The following is a 15,767-nucleotide window of genomic DNA, read 5'->3' as shown; positions in this document are numbered from 1 at the left end:
ACCAAGCCCTATCCAACAGTAAATACATAGCTGGAGCAGCATCCGCAGCTTCAAAGTACGTTCTACTCAGGAGACCTCAACAGGTGAGTGTATGAAAACAGCCGATGAACTGAGAGTTCCCCGTGATTGCTACACTATCCTGATCTATGCAAACCAAATGACCCAGAAAGTAGCGGAGATCCACAGGCCAAGAATGCACCGCACACCACTCTGGTAACTGCAATTACTGACTGCTCCTTTCTGGAGAAGGATGCTTTGCATATATTGCCAGAATCCCTCAAGGACAACACAGCTTACAGAGAGTCACAGTGTTCGGTAGAAGAATCCTTAAAGCGTATGAAAAAATCTCAGGGAAAAAAACATTTAAAATACAAGAGATATATGGTATAAGGAGCACACGTGTCAGGAGTCCCAGGACTCTGATAATATTAGCAATGTACCACCAGAAAAACAACACAGCACTTCTGCTCATCTCTGCAGAAGTAGCTCTGGGTCTGGCAATTGGGTTTCTGATTTCAGCATATATGGAAGAATAGAAAGGTGAGTAAGCAGAGTGAAAAGGAAGTACAAGATACAAATGTTGCATGAAAGATACAGTAAATCTCTCCCAGGTACCAAAATCCTCCCCTCTAAACAGCATACACAAATGTAGAATGGGAAGATCTGGGAGTTGATGGCACAGAATTAGCCCAAACTTAGCAGTCTGCAGCAGCAATTCTGGTAACAGCTCTTCAAGATGCGGTCTAAATGTTCAAAAGGGCTTTTTACTGGCACCTACTTGTGTTCATCATTCAGGATGTGGACTTTGAAGGTGCGGGGCTGGACCTCTTTGGAGTTGTAATCAGCAGGAAGGTTTTCAGGTGCTGGGAGCCACATGTTGAATTCTGCTAGCCAGTTTTGGAGCGTGTTCACCTGAAAAAGTTAGCGACGGAAGGACTGAAAACCCAGCTGAGTGGCTCAGGATTTTAACAGCAGAAATAAGAGCATGGAATGCCCCCCAGCTGTGCCCAGACAAGAGCAGCAGACTACAACATGCATACTCAGGGAGACAGGGAATGAAATGGGGAAAAGAGCAGCAAGGGTATGACAGAGTGTGATGAGAGATAGGATACCAATCAATCTTCTCTACACAAAGAAGGAAGTAGACCAAGGAAGGTGATCAGTCAGCCTTCCGCATGGGCTACTTACAGGTACAATGGCAAGAACAGTCTTTGCCTCTGTGTGCCGAAAAAGTACATCCAAGAAAGAGATGACCTGTATGGTCTTGCCCAGGCCCATGCTATGTGCCAAAATACACCCAAACCCACTGCTGGTTTTAAATCTCTCCAAGGACTCGACCAAGTTGTCATACAGGAATCGGATCCCACCAATCTAGAGAGAAAAGTAGAAAAGGAATCAAAAAGGTGGGAAAAAATGAAATTGGTTTATATTTAGAGAGTGGCTAACATATTAGGATTGCATAACCACAAAAATATAAACGGGATGTTTCAAGTTCACTGCAGCATTTTAAGCTAGGGAAGGCTCAAAAAGATGCTATTCTTAGATTCTCATAAAACTTTCTGAGGATATGATACCAATAAATCTAACATTAATTTGGAGACAGAGAATCTGAACTGGGGTTGGTTAGTTTGTTTATAAATACAATATGATTAAAAAAACGTTCACCTAAACATGCAAAGAAAACACTCCTGTCTGTTCCAGATTTCACCACAGATTTCACCACACCATCCATCATAAGGGTACCCAGAGAAGAAACTTCTTTGCCATCACAACGAACTCTAATAATTACAAAATATTTCACCTTTGAGAGCTGAAGGAATTCTGTTACAAGTGCAGCCAGAAACAAGTAAAATATTTTAAATTCTTTATCTTTTTTATTGATTATGACTATGGGCCCTTGAAATAAAAGCTAAGGGCTGTAATCAAATTACAACAATAGCCAAAGTTATACGTAACCCAGGCCTTCCTTTAATTTCTCCTTATCATTTGACTGCCCACATCTGCAACTGCCACAACCAGACTGGTCACTGAACTCACCAAAAGTTCTGCTGAGATTACAAAGCAGGCTTGGCTGAACTCCTTGCATTTCCAAGCCTCATAAAGCCTACCTGATGAGGTTTTACTGCATGTGCAAGCTGGGGAGCCAGGAAAATATCCTCCTCGTTTGGTGGATGGTTGATGTTGACAATGACCTGCCCCAAAGCATCGGACTGATTTAAGGCATCATTCACATGAGAGCCACTGCTCTCTTCGCTGCCGTCTTCCTCCCCTTCATTGCCAGAGTCACTGCTGTCCACGATTTGGAGGGCATCGTCCTCTCCTGAACTCAGCTCAATCACTTCTGTAACCAAAACAGGAGAGAAAAAGGGGCAAAGCTTAACTGACAGCAGGGTTTATCGCATATGGAAAAAAAAAGCTATAGCAGGAAAATAAGGCTGCTGTGTTTTGTAATTCTACCCTGGCCTAATGACCTGTTCTGAACAAGCAGGCAGAATACAGGCCCACGAGACGTCCCTTGGGCCAGCATATAAAAACTGGAGTTTCCCATTGTTTCAGAGAACACTAAACACGAGGTAGTTTCTGTGCGTGTGAATGTGTTTTACATTCTCTTCCACATGCCCTGTTAATTCTCAAATCCAGACATGCCTTTTATCTGTCGATACACTGTCTTTAACAACTGCCAAAGAATTCAGAGTAGTGTAAAGCAGTCAGGTTAGATCTGTTTGGGACAAAGGACACAAAAAGTGCTTTAATTTGCAGATTTGAGTACTCAGATGCTCCTTGCCTATACACAGCAGACGATGCGACATCTCGCGTAAGCATTCTTCACCAGAGCACTAAGTAAAATGGAGTTTATTTATAAAACAGACATAAAGACAAGTTTGCTAAAGTGCCTGACAGGCCAGGCTAGAAATGCCAGTTTAGGACTCAAAGGCAAAAATTGGCCATATATTTGGAAACCAACAGCCCTACAAAAATCCAAAGCAATTCACGACTGGAACATTTGACTAGTTGAACATAGGAGGTTTGTGACTGAACAAATAGCATGTTGTGAGAAGCCTGGGTAAGACGGCCGGTCACTTACCATCTTTAATGTTATTTTTTCCTTTAGCATCATCTTCACTGCCACTGCTGGTACTATCGAGACAGATCACTTCCTCAGCAAGGACCTGAGGGGGGAGCTGGGTAGCTTCTGCTGTTCTGAAAACGATGTCTTCTACAAACATGACAATAAGTAATTCATAATAAGGGGGAAAGGAGACAAAACTGTTCAGAAACCAGACAGTATTTCCTTCCACTTTTGCTCTAATAACTTAGCCCTGGAATTTTCCATAACAGACTCTCACTGTCTAAAACACTGCTATGACTCAGCTTCCTGGGTCACAATCGCTTTCTTTCTCAATATGCCTAAACAATAGCCCATTGCTGACGGCACCCTCTCCATTGAATGCCCTGGCTGGGGCACATTGACCAAACACATACTGAAGTCGTTCTGCCCCCCCTCTTTTTTTTTTTTTCTGTCTCAGAAGGAAAAGCATTTCCTTTTTCTTCATTCCACTTCTGTTTTCCATCCAGCAGAGAAAGTACCAACTGCTGAAGGGATGATAACTGTCCTTTGTTAGTAGAGACATTGTAAAAATTATATCCCACATATCATAAACAACTTTTGCTGATCAAGACCATTTGCCTGCATATTTAAGTACTGCCAAGCAGGGGGAGAGGTGAGCTCAACAGGGCCAAATAAGAACCATGGCAGTGACTCAGCAAGCAACCACGTTCTTCTGGGGCTACAACCTACTCCCCAAGAGTAAAAGTATTTTAAATAGCTCCTGGTTTTTATTTTTTTAATGCAAAATATTTTGAACTCTTACACTTAAAGGAGGTTACACATTTCCCATGTGGTAAAGCCAACTCAGGAACTCCTAGACCACTGACATAACTTGCAATTGCGCTCCTCTGTCCTCACACACCCATCTGAGAGGCAGAGGCATAAAATCATTGAAACTACCCAGATTAGAAGGCAGCACAAGATGACATATTGTGGAACTGCGTCCTGACATATGGTTACTGAGGTCACTCCCATTGCTGGAAGAGAAGGGTGATGCTTAACTATTTATGTTGCCTGCTATCTCACTGCTTGTCAAAACATGAACGAAAGAATATGGCTACGTATGAACGTAAGTACACCCAGTCTATTGTTTCACTGTCCCCAGTACCAGATCCATTTATTACCAGACTATCCTCAGAGCAAACATGATCTGTATCAAGGATACGGCATTTCTGTCAAATTAGTTTAAGCTTCCATAGCAGTTGGAAAGATAAGAGAGACCTGTTCCAGCAAATACAAGGTCCTGCATCTGGGCTGGGGCAATGCCAAGCACAAACACAGGCTGGGTGGAGAATGGATTGAGAGCAGCCCTGAGGAGAAGGACCTGGGGGAGCTGGTTGATGAGAAGCTTGACATGAGCCAGCAATGTGCGCTTGCAGCCCAGAAAGCCAACTCTGTCCTAGGCTGAGCCAAAAGCAGCGTAGCCAGCAGGGCAAGGGAGGGGATTGTCCCCCTCTGCTCTGCTCTCGTGAGACCCCCACCTGGAGCCTGCGCTCAGCTCTGGGGCCCCCAGCACAAGAAGGACATGAAAGTATTAAAACAAGTCCAGAGGAGGCCACAGAGATGATCAAGGGGCTGGAGTACCTCTCCTATGAAGACAGGCTGAGAGAGCTGGGGTTGTTCAGCCTGGAGAAGGCCCTGGGGAGGCCTTGCAGTGGTCTTCCAGTGCCTAAAGGGGGCTACAGGAAAGCTGGGGAGGCACTCTTTGTCAGGGGGTGTAGTCATAGGATAAGGAGTAATGGCTTTAAACTAAAAGAGGAGAGATTTAGATTAGATATAAGGAAGAAATTTTTTACTTAGAGGGTGGTGAGGCACTGGAACAGCCTGCCCAGAGCAGCTGTGGATGCCCCATCCCTGGAATTGTTCAAGGCCAGGCTGGATGGAGTTTTGGGCAGCCTGAGCCGACGTGAGGCATCCCTGCCCATTGCAGGGGGGTTGGAATTAGATGGTCTTTGTGGTCCCTTCCAACCCAAACCATTTGTGATTCTACGATTCCAGCATCCTGCTCACACAAAATTAACTGGTCAAAATGCCTTCAACAAAAGTTTCCTGGCACCTTCCACCATACAGCCACAGCATTTTGATTCAGAACAAGCTCAGAAGTGGAACTGGCTGCACTACTGAGCCACAAGTTGTTTCAAATTATCATCTCAAGAATTTACACTTGCAAGTGCAAGCGCAGCATTGGCAGACTACCTCCTTCTTCAATCAGCTCCTACCCTTAAAAATCTTGCTTCAGGTGGCATTTCCCACTGCTTACCAGGAAGAAACTCGAGGGGTACGGTTGGGATAGTGGCTGGGTAATCCTTCCGCTGCTGCTCTAGCCGTTTCCTTCTCTCCAACTCTTCCTGCTGGGCTGCTTTTGTCACGGCTTCTAGTTGGTCCTCACGCAACAGCTTCCTGAATGTACAAGCAAACAGAGAAGTATGTCTTGGTTACACTTACAGTCCTTCAAAACAACAACACCCACCAAAACAACAAAAAACCTGAAGGGCTGTACAGCTGGCTTAAAAGACAACTGACAAGCTCCAGGTAATCTGTCAGCTACACAGACTACGAACATCATATAGCCAAAAGCTACAGACAAATTTCACAGCTTTTTCGAGACTGTGCTTCCCAGCTACAGGCATCACTACTACCCCTCAAGGAAAAGACAGAAGTTTGACAAGGAAAATAACGAAAGGGGGAAAAGAGTGCATTGGCAAGTATATACTTGAGTTAGGTTACCAGAGGACTAGTTCTATCCGACAGGATGTTATTTATTGCCATAGAGTTTATAAATAGAAAAGGCACAAAGTCATGCAAAGAAGACATGTGAGGAGAAAAGAGCTACGCCCAGAGAAGCTGTGGATGCCCCTTCCCTGGAGGCGTTCAAGGCCAGGTTGGATGAAGCCCTGAACAACCTGATCTAGTGGGTGGCGCCCCTGCCCATGCTAGGGGGGCTGGAACTAGATGGTCTTTGAGATCCCTTCCAACCCAAGCCATTCTATGATTCTGTGAAAAAGCATCAGCGCTCACTCCTTCAACTTCAAGAAAGTCCATCAAGTGACCAAACTGAAATATGAGCCAAAGACTACCAGTGCCTTACATACCATGAAAATGAGCCACTTGCTGCCTCAAAGAGTCCCTGCTCTAAACTTTTTAGATCCCCTTGAACAAACTTTCATGGTGAATTACTACCTTAGAAGCTGCCCCAGAATGTACGTGGTGACTTGCACAATCAATTTCTACTTTTCAAAATTCAGGAGAAATTGATTTCCAGCAATTCAGTTGCCAGTCACAGCACGAGCATTCCTGGGAACAAGCACCCAGGACAGAGGAAAGGGCTATATTTTAGGCTGTCTGCAATATGATCCTCATCAGCAGAAATCACGTACACACATCTGAAACTCGCTATTTACTTAAGACATCTAACTGAAAAATTGCACCATCATTATTAAACAGCAGCAAATACACATTTTTTTGAAATATATTCCATACCCAAATAATTTACTCTTCTGAAAATACCAAACAAGTCTGTACCCACATGCAGCACTCCAGACTGAGAACAGACTACTCCCACTGGTGAGATCCAAAGGTTTTGGAAAAGAAAAGCCATCTGCTTTGCCAAGAGCAGCAAAATGTAGCTTAGAAGAAAAGCCTACAGACTCCCTTTCTACCCAAAAGGCTACATAGCACCCTACCGCTTTCTGTCCTGATACCTACCTTATGTTCCTCCGCATGTGAGAGGGTTTCTGAGCCCTCTTCTTTTTGGTGTCCTCAGAGGCCAGGCTCTTGTGCTGGTTCTGCAAGAGTTGCTCTGCCCGCTCACTCTGAGATGAGGTAGTTGAAGTAGAGCGCTGCCATTCTCCATCCTCCGTGGGTTCAACATGGTCACTGCTGAACACGGCTTCTTGGGGTTGGTCTGCAAAGACAAGGAGGTCACAACGTGAGAACTGTCAGCTGCCTTTTACATGAGCATTCATCAGGATTTAAGCTGCATGGGAACCCACGGGTCAAAACTGGGGTCCCTTCTGGCGGTGTCAGTGTTGATAAGTTCTGTGCCAAAGGGTCTGTTTCCAGCAAAAGCCAAGACTACACTAACAGCCCAAAAGTGTCCTTACAAGAAAACTGGGCAAGATTATTTCAGTCCATTTGCTGACCTAAGTGCCCATTTTCTTTCAGGGATCAGAGGAGCTCCCACTGAAAAACAGAAGAGAAAGCAACTCGGATCTCTTTCTTTGTTTCCCAGCGTTTAGGTGGGACAGAAATTTCCATTCATACGGCACCTCTGTAACCATCTTCCAAGTTAACAGAACACAGCGTTCAAGGGGTTATCTGGTTCCAACACTGGGTCACGGCCCAGCAGGCAGTTCAAAGCTTTTACCAGACTCCACTCTCAGGATTTCAATGCTACCTTCTGGCGAGCTTTTTAAAAAGGAAAAAGTGACAATTCTGTTTTATAAAGCACACTTCTTTTTCCCTGACTTCTCCTATTTTCAGGCTTGCATTAACAGTTGACTTCAGTCTTAAAGCACCATGTGAAATGACACCTTGTTCTGTGTGCCACTTCAACAGGCTGCCAGTGACCAAGCTAATGCTTGCAGAGCACAGAAATGTTTCTGTTTGAAAGCTTCCCTTGAAGTAAACTGTTTCTGACAAGCCTCGTAATAGCTCCTTTGAAGCATCTTGTCCCCTTATGTCTGACAGAGAACCTCATCTCACAATCAGCCTTCTTGCTCGCAGTACGTCTATGAGCTAATGACTGAAACGAAATGACACTTAGACAGAACTCTGAAGAAAAAAGGGAAAGAAGACATCAGCGCAGAAAAATGCAGCAGAGGAAGAAGTAATGCTGAACCAACAAGCACCGTATTGTGATGCCGTGGGATCTGGAGACAAAAAGTATCCCTTCTGCAAGAGTCGAGAGCTTAAGTGAAGGACGTTTCTGCAAAGCACTCTGCAGGCACCTCTGCGGCCCCACAGAAACACGCCTGTTTGAATTAACCTTACCACTAACATCACCTCTCGAATTTGAGGTGACAAGAACTAGATCCACCGTGGTCAAAAAGCACCAACTTGGCAGCTCCCTCTCCAGACGTCCCACCGGCCCTGCCCCAGCGCTGGCTCGGAGCGCAGGTCGGAGCCCAGCTAGGACGTCTGGGCTCACCTCTCCCTGGGCCAAAGCCAGCAGGAGCAGCTCAAACGTTTTTGTGAGCGTCGGTACCAGCAAGTCCTACGTGTGCTAGGAAAGCAGGGAGCCACAGCCTACGTGAGGACACGGAGCTCACGATGAAAGGAGACAAGTTGTGTTGGGCGTGAAGACAGGAGGCAAAAGCATTCGCTGCCCCAGCCAGGGCAGCTCTCCTACCGCCGCCGTCTTGGATCCCCTCCTCGAGGCAGCGGCTCAGGCACCGAGCATCACGCTCCCTCTCGGGCTATGCTGGGAACAAACCCAGTTTCCGAGGCTTCCCAGACAAGAGCTCTGCTATTTGAGCTGCAGACACCCTGTGGTCACATTACCTGCAATTCCTCAGCGCCGTTTCCTTCCCCCTCCCCACATCCCTTCTGCCTCGTGGTTATGCAACTAGATCAAAAGATCGGATGAAATAGGGCAAAGGGAAGCAGGGAGGCTGTGCACATGATCGCATTCTCCGGGATGAGTCATTAAACCAGCGACAGTCCCAGAGACAAACACTGCCCCGGTTACACTGCTGCCATCTCACCGCGGGCCCAGGGGACCTTGCCGAGGCAGGGGGAGCACAAAGTCAGGTTTGGCTGGGAGATGGAGGCTCCCCACGCCCTGGCAGTTGTCCCCATCACCTCCTCTGACAGCGACTGCCGCCCGCGCCGTGCACAAAGGGTGCCTTCGGGACAGGAGCGATGCCAGCAAACCCCAGGGGCTCGGCAGCCCAGAGGCAATGCCTCTGCGTGCCTCCTCCGTATGTTTTCATGTCTGTCATCCGAACTCTACACACGCCCATCCCACCTCTGCATTTCGCCTTTTCTTTCCTCTTACTCACTTGCAATACAGACTCTGGTCAATGCACACATCGCTGGATCTGTTGTTTTGTTTTTACAAGGTAATTCTCAACTGAAGCCTAAAATCTGGTGCCAAATTTGTGTTGTCCTGGGTGCAGACCCTCACTCACCACAGCCCTGCAAAGGCAAGTCCTGGAGTGGGGGGCACACAGCCACATTCAGCCACATTCCCAGCACGTGGGCATTTGGACACCAAGATCTCTTCTTCACCAGCAACACGCCCCGAACGTCCTGCCGATCCAGCAGCGGGCTTCAGCCAGCTTCCCGAGGCCGGTCCCCGCCTTGCCACCACAACTACAACGCTGTTTGTTGCAACACAGCGGTAAAATCACCACGAGCTGCTTCTCTCTGACCGTGCCACAGCTCCCACCTGACGTGAGCTGGCAGCCCCGAGCAGGAATTGTTCTGTTGCTGTTTTGTGTTAAACTCCTGACTGTGTGCACAGCACAACGCTGCCCGCGGCTGAGCAGCGAGGCTCCTGCTGCAGGCACGCGGCTCTGCTCCAACGTGGGAAGCTCCGAGCTGCACAGCTGGGACCCGCAATGGAACAGAAACATGTTAAGGAACGATAGCTGCACACAAACTGCTGCACGAGGAACAGGTTTGCTCCTTGGGATGGACGGAGCATGGGAACGGCCTCACTGAACAGGTCTCATCAGGTGATCGATTGAAGTAATTCCTGCCCCAGTTCTGCCAAGCCTCCCTCTACAGCAGAGATGCAGTTATGGTTTTGTAACAGGAGCTCGACACGCTACTCCGACGTGGCTACACAGGTAGCTTTTGGCACAACGCTACAACTCACTGGCCGTGCTCGCACACTGACACCTTCCTGCTGAGGCCGGAGCTGTAAGCGCACTCCGGGCAGACACGGGCAGCCGTCCCATCGCCTCGCTGGGACCCTCCCTGCCGCCAGCCTGCAGGGAACGCCCCTGGCAGAGCCCGGCACAGGGCCACCAGCCCCACTCACCGGGCACAGGCCTTGCCAACAAGGATGCAAACCCTTTGTACGTCTGAAGACCCTGGGTGCTGAGCGCTGGGAGGAAGACCAGCTGGTGGGTGCCACGACAATCCTTCCTCCGGCACGCTGGAGGCTTAGCGTATGCCTGCGCTACCAAAACCCAGCGGCCCTGATCACGGCACGGTACCGGTCCGTGCTGCAGCCCAGGGGTTGCTGAATTTCTGCCTCGCTAAGCAGCAGCAGCAGCCACCACCACCCCCAGCTGCACGCAGAAGCAGGGGGAAGTGTTTGGCTTCTCGACTGCCTCTCGCGTGTTGCAGTTGAGGAGTTTCTGTAAGGAAAAGAGTCGTGACAGCTCCGTGTAACGCTGCTTCGGATGCTCCCTGGGCGGTATGACTCTCAGCTGCCCCCGAACACCGCACACAGGTGTGACTCACGGCGCACAACACAGCGAGAGATCTGTCCCACCCCAGGGCATTTCCTATTGCAACCGAGCTTAAAAGCCTCAGGTTGCCACCTCCTCCTTGCATAGTATTTTCAAGCTTCACATAAAAGAGCATGGCACACGGCCTGCAGGACAGTCTCCAGCATCTTTGGTTCAGCACTGACTTGCTCCCACCACACACTGCTTGCTCTGCAAGGGGGCTCGGGTCACTGCCGAGCGTTCTGGAGCATCAGGCACCTTTTTTGAGGAACAAGAGTTTTGTAAGTAACCTGAGTCCCCTCCTGACACCGAGGTGTGTGAGAAGCAGGGATGTATGTGCATCCAGTACCCACACTCCGTGGCAAGCCTCAAAAAGGCCAGGTATCAATGTGCACACGAGTAAATATCCACAGGGCTAGGGACAGTCAAACCTCACTAGGAGTACAGAAGCTGCCATGCAGGATAAGACCCAAGGGTTCCCAACCTGAGGCTGCTGCACCGTCCCCCTGGCACACAACACCACCGAGTAAGACAATTACTTCTTCACCACCCCACCTCTGGCCGGCTAACGCAGTTCACCAGAGGTTCGCCCTCCTCCTGGGAAGCCAGTGTCCTGCCAGCCCAACCCCGGTAACTGCAGGGAAGGCATACCACTGCAAACCGGCCCCTTGTTTGACTTTAAAATCATTTCATTACCGGAATTCACGGTACTAAATAGCGCTACATTGCTGAGCCTGAGCATTAGTTCCTACCCTGAGGACAGGGCTGTGCATGCATGGCGAGGCTGGCGGCTGCGTGCAGAGGAGAGGGAAGTCAATTCTTGCTTTGGGAGCTGTCTCCCGTCCACGTAAAGAGCACGGAGCAGTTGTATGCTAGTGCAGGCGCTCTAGGAACTTACTGAGCACTACCACAGCCGGCACTGAGCATGAATGGGAGGAGTGCTGAGTGACGGGACAGGGAAGCCTCGTTGCGCAGCTCCAGCTGCAGCGCTTGCAGCCGCTGACACACTGAACTACAGCTGTGCCAAGGGCTACCGAGGTGGCTCCACGGAGCCAGCCTGACCGCAAAGGCACTGCCGTGCTGGGAGACCCTCTCCGGGGTTAGCTGGTGTTTTCCCTGTGCGCTGGGCACTGGAGGGGAGTGGAGGTGATGCCGGTGCTCGGCTGCAGCACAGCGGTCATCTCGGAGGCCAGCAGCGGAGTGTCCTGGTCATCCTGTTCTCAGCTGAAGCAGAAAATAAATGAAGAGTTTTCAGACTATTCTCTGTGTGCAACCGGTGCGGCTGCTGTGTGGGTGCCATGCAAGAAGGGAGGAAAGGTGTCTGCACAGAGCACCTCTCCCAGAGGCGGCACGATGGAAACGCTTCCAGGACGCTGGCTGGAAGCAGGAAACTCCTTGTGAAACCGCTCAAGGACAGTGCAGGGGAAAGCAGGGGGGAAGCCCAGGCTCCCTTCCTTCAGGCCCTACCTGCTGTAACACCCACCAGAGCCACAAAATGCCCTCCTGGGACACAGCACACACCAACACCCACTTCCTTCCTCCCGAAGCCCCGGGAAAGCTGCCCCTCAGCAGGACACAGCTCTTCAGGAGGCTCAGGGCTGTGCCACCCCCTGCAGCCGCTATCAGGGGCAGCTAATTAGCAGCAAGACTTTGTTCTCCTCGGAAAATAATTGCGCTCAGTCGGCAGCGGCAGGACGCCCCTCCCAGCCACAACTGCTTAACAAAGCACTAATTATGTAAGCATTATATAAGCTGGCACACCTACCCCCCCGCGCCAGCAGCACCCGCTCGGCCCCTCCAGCTGAACACCCCTCGGCCCTCTCCCACGGAGCAGCACAAGAGCCAGCACCCAGCCCCTGGTCTGCACCAGTTTTGTGTGTGCCGTGCTTGTCCGGGTGCCAGCCGGGGCTGTCCTCTTCTTACCAGGGCTGGGGATGTGGGGAGATGCTGGTCCCCGTGGGGCAGGCAGCCCACAGCTCTGCTCTGGCCCCTTCTGACTGCGATGAAGCGCTGCTGGGGAGGAGTGGGCTCCTTCCCACCATCACCCTCCGCGGCTGGCTGTGATGTCGGTGTCCTGCTGAGTCACTGCTGCACGGCTCCACGGACACAAGTGAACCTTTGTGCCCGGCCCCAGTGCCGCTCCGTTCCCAGCAGAAGCGTCCCGTGCCACCGCACGCCAGCTCCAGCGCCTTCAGCCCTGCTGCTGCTTCAGCTGGGGCTCAGCCGCCTGAGGTCTGTCGCTTGTTCTTGTCGCTACCGAGACGCAGACTGTCAGTTGGTATGACAAGCAGCACTGTTTCAAGTTCAGATAGCACATTTTGCACTGCTCTCAGTGTCTGTACAGCGGTCGGTGCTGGGGGTTCAGGAACTCCATCCGCAGGCTGCAGGTCAGAGGCTGCCTCCAACCCTGGCCCAGGATGGGGGGATAGAGGGGGAAGGTGCAAAATGACCTCTGAAGCAAACACCGGCACAGAAAACACAGAGGGAGCCCGACCAAAAAGCACACAGACCCCAAACACATCCTTAGGCTCCTTGGGCAGGGAGTAAGCCCCAGTCAATGGAAAACTTTAAAAGATAAGGCAGCGCTGCCCCTCTTTTTTTTTTTTTTTTTCCCCCTTTGGTGGCCTTTCAGTGTATCCGTTTACAGCAAGCTTGTGCTGCAGAGTGAAACTCCTTTCCCAGCCCGAGGGAATCCTCAGCCAGCAAAAGTGAAGAGCAGGGGAAAGAAAGAAGCAACCCGAAAACCAAAGGGAGAGAAACCAGCTGAGAAGCGCTGAGAGGCAGAATGGAACCTCACGCAGCCAGCTCTGGTGACAGACAATATATCTTCTAACTCCAGGGTTATGCAAGCAGAACCAGGCCCCAGACACCCAGCAGCTCTCGTTCCGGCCGCATACGCCGAGACCCGGGTTACATAAACACCGAGCAGCACTTACACAACGCCGGTAGGGCCGTGGCGGGCGGCTGCCCCAGCCCAGCACCGCGTGGCAAAGGCTGCCGGCGGCCCCGGAGCACCGCGAGCCCCTGGCCAGCTCGGCTGAGCTCCCAGGAGGGATGCGGGGTTTCAGAGGGATGTGGGATTTCAGAGGGACGCTTTCCTACTGCCGTGAGGGGGAAAGGGCTGGAGAAACACAGGACATCTCCCGCCTCGCATCCCTCTCCCCAGTATGTAATCTGAATTGCTTTTCCCCAGTAAAAGTCCTCGAACCTAAAACACCACCTCCTCGCGAGCCCTCCCTCTCTCAGGCATTAGCCAAGGCAGGGGAACAAAGCCAGCAAATGCTCCCATTAAGGCGGCAAGTGAACCAGGGATGGGTTACATTTGTCCTTTACACGGCGGGGGGGTGTACGGGAGAGCAACTGAGTTACATAAATCTAACGCACAGGAGCCAGGAAGTGTCTCAGGCTCCAGTGCTGGAAAGCGTTCAACAAGCTGCATGAAGGAGGGAGCTGAAACCTCCCCGTTCTGGTTATCCCGGTTAACCAGTAACCCAGGACGTAGTTCTGCCAGCCAGGTTAAAAAAACCCACAACCAACAACCACAGACACCTAGGCAACAAGTAACTGGATTTAACCCTCAGACCTTACTTGTTTTCAGAACAGTTCAAAACTTCTTCAAAAAAAAAAGAATAACTTTTTTTTTCCCTATTAAGGTGGATAAACACTGATTTAGGTAACAAAGCTAACTTCTCCCCCACACTCACATTCAGAAAATAGATGCAAACCGGGGGCTTGACAAGCTCCCGGCACAGTGGATCGGGCCAGCTGTTACCAGTACTCTTCTTAGGCACAAATTTCAGGGACTAAGGAAAGAGGACGAGCAAGGGAGCAAGCGTTTCGCATTATGCAATGCTTACATAAGCATTAGTTTACTCTAGGTAGCTGGGAGTTGTGGTATTAGCTTTATACCAGGATACCCTCAAAGCAAGGAGAAATAATAGAGGGGATTACTGCTGCCGCACGCTTCCAAGGCCACCAAAACGGCAAACAAACACCGAGCACAAGCCGCCGAACTTTAATCTTTGCCCCAAGGCCTCGCCACAGCTTCATTCAGGAGCTGGGAAAAGGGAGGGGAGAGAAGACATCCGATACTCGCTCATGACTTAAAAGAGCTGCGTGAGACATCACCCCAGCAAAGCATCCCTTCGTGTCTGCGCACTGCTTTGTTCTTGCTCACGGCAATGGTGTACGGGAGGGGAGGCTCCCAAAAACCAAGACCTGGTGCTGGCACCCTGCGTCGGGGGCAGAGGAGGTCACGACCAGGGCGCGCTCCGCACACTAACCTCTCAACCACCACCAGGGCCGTTCTGCAGAGAAGGAAACTACGGCAAAGAACTGGGGTAGACAGCAGTGCTGAGCAGCTCCCGAGCTGTCGGCTCCCTCGTCTGTGCTCTGTCCTCTCCTGAAATACAATTTCCTACTCGGAAAACAAAACCAATGTGTATGTTTCTTGTAGAACTGTAGTAGCACGGAACTTCAGCTGCGTTGTCCTTTGCTGCTTCAGTTCCTAAAAATTCCCCTGAAATTGCTTTGAGGACTTTGTTTAATGAGGGAGGCATCACTTGGGAGAAAAATGCAATTTGTTGAGTTTGAGCCTGTGTGCCACCGCATTCCACTGGCACCTCTCCCACCAAGCGCAGCCAAAAAAAGTGACCGAGAGCACTGGAGAAAGCTAATAAGCCCAGGGTGAAACACCATCACTCACGGAACGATCTGTTTCTGTCTAGCTTTTCTTTTCAAAATACCGGCGCTGCTTTGTGTGCTGCTAAAGCAGTTTGACGAAGAGCTGAGAAGTTGCTCAGGGCAAGCAGACCTCTACAAATCGAAGGCACAATGGCACAAGGACACCCCCATCCAGAACAGGTAACACCCCAAAAAGCTAAGCTCATTACACCCTGGAAAAAAAAAGGTAACAAGCACCAGTTCCTCGGTAAGGTTGCTCAAATTACAGCCATCTTTCTGGTCAGAAGAGAAGAATATAAGTATATGGGAGGAGATGAGACTCTTTTTAAATAAGAGCCATTTCTCTTGTAGGGCAACAGCCTCTGCTCAAGCAGGGTTAGGTAGCGTACTGCAGCTAACCTCCACTCGATTTACCTGCCAGCGGGTACTAACAAAAACAGCGGAGCTGCTGCCTTGCAGAAGCCAGCACAGCACCGCGCGTGCAGGTGCCCGTACTCTGAAGACCCCAGCAGTGTCCCGGCTCCCAGCGTGAGAAAACCTGACCCGTGCAATGCTGCGTGAGGGTGAGCTCA

General features: G+C 50.3%; 1 protein-coding gene across 4 annotated transcripts in view; it reads right to left on the bottom strand.

The window, feature by feature from the left end:
* The window catches only part of RAD54L2 (RAD54 like 2), a 61,803-nt gene that overhangs the window by 15,093 nt on the left and 30,943 nt on the right, over nucleotides 1-15,767 (bottom strand). For all 4 annotated transcript variants that reach the window (XM_080606563.1, XM_080606566.1, XM_080606564.1 and 1 more), the window contains 6 exons: nucleotides 6,815-7,013; nucleotides 5,370-5,509; nucleotides 3,086-3,217; nucleotides 2,109-2,341; nucleotides 1,189-1,371; nucleotides 779-912 (listed from right to left, as the gene is read on the bottom strand). In XM_080606563.1, the coding sequence (XP_080462689.1) occupies nucleotides 779-912; nucleotides 1,189-1,371; nucleotides 2,109-2,341; nucleotides 3,086-3,217; nucleotides 5,370-5,509; nucleotides 6,815-7,013 (1,021 nt within the window). The remainder of the gene's footprint in view (nucleotides 1-778; nucleotides 913-1,188; nucleotides 1,372-2,108; nucleotides 2,342-3,085; nucleotides 3,218-5,369; nucleotides 5,510-6,814; nucleotides 7,014-15,767) is intronic.

Source organism: Anser brachyrhynchus, assembly GCF_964034855.1.
Source record: "Anser brachyrhynchus genome assembly, chromosome: 10".
NCBI classification, from domain to species: Eukaryota; Metazoa; Chordata; class Aves; order Anseriformes; family Anatidae; genus Anser; species Anser brachyrhynchus.
This window is presented reverse-complemented; position numbering and strand designations above follow the sequence as displayed.